At 42.7% G+C, this 7,924-nt stretch overlaps 1 protein-coding gene across 3 annotated transcripts in view; it reads left to right on the forward strand.

Moving 5' to 3' along the window:
- Positions 1–5,028, forward strand: part of EGFL8 (EGF like domain multiple 8) — a 40,666-nt gene extending 35,638 nt beyond the window's left edge. For all 3 annotated transcript variants that reach the window (XM_056538346.1, XM_056538345.1, XM_056538344.1), the window contains exons 9-10: positions 600–762; positions 4,615–5,028. In XM_056538346.1, coding sequence (XP_056394321.1) covers positions 600–762; positions 4,615–4,664 — 213 coding nt within the window. In that variant the 3' untranslated portion in view covers positions 4,665–5,028. The remainder of the gene's footprint in view (positions 1–599; positions 763–4,614) is intronic.
- The last annotated feature ends 2,896 nt before the right edge of the window (positions 5,029–7,924 follow it).

The raw sequence follows: 7,924 nt of genomic DNA on the forward strand, positions 1-7,924 counted from the left end.
TATGGGGATTTTCTCCTGCTATGGACAGTTCTTAAAATGGACAGAGGTGTCAGCAGAGAGCACTGTGGTCATGATGTCAGCAGAGAGCACTGTGGTTGTGACATCAGAGAAATCCAAAAAGATAATCATTTCCTCTGTAGTATACAGCCCCTAAAAAGTACTGGAAGGATTAAGATTTTTTAATAGAAGTAATTTACAAATCTGTTTAACTTTCTGGCACCAGTTGATTTAAAAAAAAAAATAAAAAGTTTTCCACTGGAGTACATGGTCTTTGGGAATTCTGCATGAAAATTCTGCTGCAGCAGAGTCCCTTTAAATTAAACGAGATTCTACTGCGCTGTGCAAACGGCAGAATCCATTCTGCAGACACGGAAATTCCGTGCCCGCAGAAAGGATGAACCTGTTCATTCTTTCTGTGGATCCTGCGCTGAACACATAGCTGTCTATGAGACGACGCGTTCCCGTGCGGTCTGCAGTCTCTGGAATGTCGGCGCAGAGATTTTTGGTGCGGACATTCCCACATGTGACCATAGCCTTACTGACGCTGTCTCTTCAGGTTGAGCCCCAATCTGCCCTTACGAGATGTCTCTGTCCCACAGAAACTGGACAACGCACTCTCCGCCCTGCAGAGACTCTTCCCCATTAAACTGTCAGAGATCCAATCGGAGCAGGTGCAGGAATTCTGGGAGAGGATTCGTAGTTTGGATCGGGTGGATTTCATGAGTGATCAGCTGATGTTCATGGAGGAGAAGATGGGAGAATGTAAGTAACTGGAGGTGACCACGAGTCTCTACTACTTCTCTACAAGCTTTCACCATTATCAGCCCAACATCTCTATCACTTTTATTTAGTCCCAATGTCAATTCTAGCAAAAAATATCTTGTAATGAGGAAACATCACCCACAGAACGACCAACAGTGGTATAACCCAAAAATTGGTTCAACCCGTCACCATAAAAATATTATGTAATCTACTGTCATTATGTTACAGAGCAGGAAGAGCCAAGAAGATTGATATTGATCATATATATATATATATACATATATATACAGGGTGGGCCATTTATATGGACACCTTAATAAAATGGGAATGGTTGGGGAGTTGGTAAGTTTGATGTGTCACATGACCCTTTTCCTATTGAAAAAAACAAAAGTTGGATTCAAAACGGCCGACTTAAAAATGGCCGCCATGGTCACCACCCACCTTGAAAAGTTTCCCTCCCTCACATATACTAATGTGTCACAAACAGGAAGATAATATCACCAACCATTCCTATTTTATTAAGGTGTATCCATAGAAATGGCCCACCCTGTATGTATCTATCTATCTATATATATATATATCTATATATCTTTGTAGGTTAGTATAACTTTATTTATTTAAAGGGGTTATCCAGGAAAAAACATATATATATATATATATATATATATATATATTAAACAGATGTGTAAATGACTTCTATTAAAAAGTCTTAATCCTTTCAGTACTTATGAGCTGCTGAAGTTGAGTTGTTCTTTTCTGGCTAAGTGCTCTCTGATGACACCTGTCTCGGGAACTATCCAGAGTAAAAGCAAATCCCCGTAGCAAACCTCTTCTACACTGTGCGGTTCCCAAGACAAGCAGAGATGTCAGCAGAGAGCACTGTTGCCAGACAGAAAACAACAACTCAACTTCAGGAGCTGATAATTATTGGAAGGATTAAGATTTTTTAATAGAAGTCATTTACAAATCTGTTTATCTTTCTGGAGCCAGTTGATATATAAAAAAAACTAGGTTTTTTTCCTGGAATACCCCTTTAAATCTCTAACCTTTCATGCTTAGGAGTCCAGTGGGCGGTCCTATCATTGTGACACCACCCGGTCCTAAGAATAAAAAGATCAGGGATTTTCAGCATTAAGTTACAAGTTCTACTGAATGTTTTCCCACAAAGATATAGAGCAATGGTCTTCAACCTGCGGACCTCCAGATGTTGTAAAACTACAACACCCAGCATGTCCATGCCCACATCTGGAGGTCCGCAGGTTGGAGACCACTGATATACAGCATATCACTGTGCTCAGCGCCTCCTGCTCTATACCATGCTGGAGATGGATAACATTATCATGGTGACATGTTCTCTTGCAGTCATTATCTGGTGGAATATGAAGATAAAATAATGATCGATATCCAATTCCTGAGGGATAATTCCCCATGGGCTCGAAAATGTTAGACAAAACCTCGGTCTCCATGTCAACACTGTCTGATTTCTTTTCAAATGCTTGATAGGGAAGGGCTGAATGTGACAAGTTTTGGCTGCCACATGGAGGTTAAAGGGTTACTCAGCCGGAAATCATCTTATCCCCCACCCAAAAGATAGGGGATAAGATATCTGATCATGGGGGTTCCCCGCGATCCCTAGGCTGGCAGCGGCAGCGTAAGAAACACGGAAACTTGGAGCTTCCGTGTTCGTGATGCCAGGTCACGCCTTCTCCATTCATGTCTATGGGAGGGGATGTGACTAGTAAGTAGCCATCGCCGCCTCCTTCCATAGACATGAATGGAGGAGGCGTGGCGGCTGTAGTCGCCGGTCATCTGGCATGGAGCGGAGTTCACTCCATTCACCGGATGACTGGGGTGCTGCAGATTATATGGCCGAGGGTCCCCAGCGACAGGACCCCCGGGATTAGACATCTTATCCCTATCCTTTGGATAGGGGATGTTTTCCGGCAGAGTACCCCTTTAAGCCACGCCTACATGTGGTGCCCAATGTCATTAGCGCCACTGACCTGTGCCTGCTGGCATGGCTTTTCTCACATGTATGAGGAAACATACCCCAGTGACCGAGCCCACGCCCATCAAGTGTTTGAAAGGAAATTGGACTGTGTCGGCAGGGGGCGCGGAAGACACTTTAGAGCCTCAGACAACCCCTTTAAGAGGTAGTTTGACGTCCAGAATGAACTATACCACTAGGAAACTGTGTGATCAATGCCACAGAACTCCTTAAAGGGGAATTACTATACCAACATTTCTGGAATGCCCTCAAGATATGCCATAAATGTCAGATAGATGAAGGTTCCATCTCTGGGGCCCCATACCTATCCAGAGATGAAAAGTACTATAGACCGGTTGGTTCTTTCGCTGGACAACCCCTTTAAAAGGGGTATTCCAGGAAAAAAAACTTTTTATACATATATCAACTGGCTCCAGAAAGTTAAACTGATTTGTAAATGACTTCTATTAAAAAAATCGTAATCCCTTCAGTACTTATGAGCTGCTGAAGTTGAGTTGTTCTTTTTTGTCTAAGTGCTCTCTGATGACACGTGTCTCGGGAATAACCCAGTTTAGAACCAAATCCCCATAGCAAACCTCTTCTACTCTGTGCAGTTCCCGAGACAAGCAGAGATGTCAGCAGAGAGCACTGTTGTCAGACAGAAAAGAACAACTCAACTTCAGCAGCTGATAATTATTGGAAGGGTTCAGATTTTTTTAATAGAAGTAATTTACAAATCTACTAAATAGTGAAAATTATTGAAGCTCAAGGTCTGTAGATAAAGTACACACGTTATCTACAGACCTTGAGCCTCAATAATGTTCACTATTTAGTAACCTTTTGTAGACACCTTAGGTACAGGTGCCACTTTGAGTTGCCCAGGTCATTTGGGGAAACTTTCCACAGGAGCCTCTCCATATTTGTATATCATTTACAAATCTAACTTTCTGGAGCCAGTTGATATATATATATAAATAAGTTTTTTCCCCTGGAATACCCCTTTAAGGTCATTCATTATTGTATATTTTTGGACACCAATGCAAATTGCAGAAAGTTTCACCATGTAGGGTTTTTTTTTTCATTATTTATAGCTGATTCCAAAGAGAAAGAACTGATGAGATTTTGACTTTCAAGGCTTAATATTTTCAGCCCTAATGTTCAAGTTCTTGTTTTTTAAGGGGTATTCCGGCCTTTAAAGGGGTACTCCCGTGGAAAACTTATTTATTTTATTTTATTTTTTTTAAATCAACTAGTGCCAGAAAGTTAAACAGATTTGTAAATCACTTCTATTAAAAAATCTTAATCCTTCCAGTACTTTTTAGGGGCTGTATACTAAAGAGAAATCCAAAAAAGAAATGCATTTCCTCCAATGTCATGACCACAGTGCTCTCTGCTGACCATTTTAGGAACTGTCCAGAGAAGCATATGTTTGCTATGGAGATTGTTCCTAAAATGGACAGCAGAGGTCAGCAGAGAGCACTGTGGTCATGACATCGGAGGAAATGCATTTCTTTTTTTGGATTTCTCTTTAGTATACAGCCCCTAAAAAGTACTGGAAGGATTAAGATTTTTTAATAAAAGTGATTTACAAATCTGTTTAACTTTCTGGCACCAGTTGATTTAAAAAAAAAAAAAGTTTTCCACGGGAGTACCCCTTTAAGTATCTTGATGGCGTGAAGAAACAAGGACTGTCACTTGATGATCTGCCCTGGGTCATCTCATCTGTGCTCAAGATCAGAAGGATTTAGCCCAGAAATAGAGGCTTCAATGATCAGCGTCTCCATTTCATCTATTTCTGCACTATTCTGTTAATGCTCCATTGATTGCTCTTGATCAATGCCGTATCTGATTTCTGTCTTCTCCAGGTTCCTGCCGCAGCAATGACATTGAGATGCCTGTAGATCTGAAGCGCTGACCCATTACAGAAGTCCCCCCCCCCACGAATTATTTATATACCCCTCCCCCCACAATGGAAAACACTTATTTATGACCCCCTTTTCCTATTTATAACCCTCATTCCTTGACGTCACGATAATCAATAAATACTATTTGTATAGAATGTGGATTTCTTGCAGCTCTTAGAACAGAGCGTAAGGGGGACAAACGTGCGCCATACACATTAGATCAGTGTTTCCCAACCAGTGTGCCTCCAGCTGTTGCAAAACTACATCTCCCAGCATTCCCAGACAGCTGAAGGCTCATATACTTAATAAGAAAATAAAAAAATGTATATAAATTATGGCTTATTAAAAAAAACATAATTCTGTCTGGATGTAGCATCATCTGCAGAAGTCCAGGAAGTGAGGGCAGGACGTGCACTCCTCTAGGCTCACTTTTGTCCTATAAGACTGCAGCATGAAAAGGGGGAGGGAGTTACAGAGGATCCGCCAGTGATTGGATGAAGAGACAGCACAGCAGACTCAGGGAGGAAGTGAATGCATGATGAGGGCAGGCTCAGTGCTTGTCTCAGACACACCCCTTCTTGAGCAGTGGATGTCAGAATAAGTGAGCAACAGAATAGAGGGATTTGTGAGCCAAATAAAGAAGCTAGACACATAAAAAAAGACATGTAAACAGAGAGGAAGGGGGGTTACAGAGCAGCCTGCAGTGATTGGATGAAGAGACCCAGTACAGCAGACTCAGGGAGAAAGAAGAGTCATGCAGTTAGGATGACAATCCAAGTGAGCAACAGATAGAAGGTATTTGCGAGATAAATATATGTGCTAGACAAACAAAAATATATATAAATATCAAGTATATAAATATAAGTGCATGATCAGGATTAAGTACTGAATAACATAACATTTTTGGTCAGTTAATCTTTAAGATTACATGAGGATTTTGACTATGGAGTAGAATTTCCCAATCAGTGTGCCTCCAGCTGTTGCAAAACTAAACTCCCAGCATGCCCAGACAGCCGTTGGCTGTCCGGGCATGCTGGGAGTTGTAGTTTTGCAACAGCTGGAGGCACACTGATTGGGAAATATTGCTGTATGTAGTGGTGTAAATCATTCTCAATGAACATCTATCAATTTTTGCAGTAATAACGCAATGCTCCAGAAGGGCCATAAGACTGTTGCGTTAAAGGGGTACGCCGGTGGGAAAAAAACTTTTGTTTTTAAATGAACTGATGCCAGAAAGTTGAAACAGATTTGTAAATTACTTCTATAAAAAAATCTTTACCCTTCCAGTACTTTTTAGCAGTTGTATGCAAATGTTGAAATTCTTTTGTTTTTGAATTTCTTTTTTGTCTTGTCCACAGTGCTCTCTGCTGACACCTGATGCCCGTGTCAGGAACTGTCCAGAGCTGCATAGGTTTGCAATGTGGATTTTCTCCTGCTCTGGACAGTTCCTGATACGGGCATCAGGTGTCAGCAGAGAGCACTGTGGACAAGACAAAAAAAGAAATCCAAGAAGAAAAGAATTTCCTCTGTATCATACAGCTGCTAAACAGTACTGGAAGGGTAAAGATTTTTTTTTAATAGAAGTCATTTACAAATCTGCTTAAAGGACATCTGCAGCGTGATTAACACTTATCCCCTATCCACAGGATAGGGGATAAGTGTTTGATCGCAGGGGGTCCGACCGCTGGGACCCCCTGTGATCTCCTGTACAGGGCCGCAGCTGTCCCGTGCAGGGGGCGTGCCAGCCTCAGCATGACGTTGCAGCCGGCACGCCTCCTCCATACATCTCTATGGGAGAGGCGGGGAGGCGGCGTTCGTGCCTCCCCCAAAGAACTGTATGGGGACGGGGAGGAGACGGGGCATCACCGTCGACCTCTAGGTAGACGCTACGTCAACATGAGCGCTAATGGCGCTGCCCCGTTAGGGAGATCGAGAGGGGGTCCCAGCGGTCGGACCCCCCGCGATCAAACACCTAAGTGTATATTGCGCTGCAGTTGTCCTTTAACTTTCTTGCACCAGTTCATTTAAAAAAAAATTGTTTTCCACCGGAGTACCCCTTTAAGTCTCTTCCTTGGTTTTCCCCTCTGTCCCTTACTTTCCCTCTCAGCATGTGCTGGCGGCCGATAAGAAATCCATCCAGAATTACTCACTCCTTCTCCTCCCTTCCTGAGACGGTGGAAGGTTGGGTGGGCCCCGGTGTAAGGTGCTTATCCAAATACCACCCTTCCCTCTGCTGTAAACACTGCACAATGATCGGGCCCGTCGTGTAGTAACAGATCCCTGGGAGAGAGCGGATCTCTCCATCACACACTTCCCTCACAGGTGCACGGACCCCGAGAACACAAACCCAGGGGCAAAGTTTCAAGCAACGTACGGGAAATAAAATGTTTTTGGAATTTATTTTTAAAGCTGTTGCTCGTTTCTTACATATCCAACAAGGCGAAAGCCAAATCCTTTTTGGCACAGCCGAAATCTACATAGTTATTTAGGTGCCTTGCTTAGTAAGTTCACAATACAGCGACCCATTAACTTACAATGGCCTCAACATACAATAGTTTCAACATACGATGGTCTTTTCAGGCTTATTGTAACTATAAACCAGACTCAACATACAATGTACAGACCTTCCAGCCATGTACAGGTATCACAGATCTGGACTAACTGACCAATCAGAATAGATATTCAATGGTAAAACCCCTGTATTACTGAAGTGTATGCACTGACTGGTGTCTGGTAGCGCCCCCTACAGTACAGGGAGGTATTACATGTTCTGTACTCTTTACCTGTATTACTGAGGTGTATGCACTGACTGGTGTCTGGTAGCGCCCCCTACAGTACAAGGAGGTATTACATGTTCTGTACTCTTTACCTGTACCAGGGTTAGCTGCTCCTTTGGACACCAGGTGAGGGCGGCTCCATGTTACTTTTTTAGGACATTGCATGTTCTGTACAGGACCCCGAAGAAGATCCTGTCCTCTACCTAGACCAGTGTTTCCCAAGCAGTGTGCCCCCAGCTGTTGCAAAACTACGTCGGGGCATGCTGGGAGTTGTAGTTCTGCAACAGCTGGAGGCTCCCTGCTTGGGAAACCCTGACATAGACAGGTATTTACAGCTCCCAGCAGATCTTTCTTACTTTTATATGTAAGGATTTGCTTTATCTATATTAGTTATCTACATATTTTTCTTTAAACCTTTCCCTCTTTGGCGATTTTACATTTTTGCACTTTCGTTTTTTCCTCCTTACCTTTTAAAAATCATAACCCTTAAAATT

The sequence above is a fragment of the Hyla sarda genome, chromosome 9, assembly GCF_029499605.1.
Source record: "Hyla sarda isolate aHylSar1 chromosome 9, aHylSar1.hap1, whole genome shotgun sequence".
Taxonomy (NCBI): Eukaryota; Metazoa; Chordata; class Amphibia; order Anura; family Hylidae; genus Hyla; species Hyla sarda.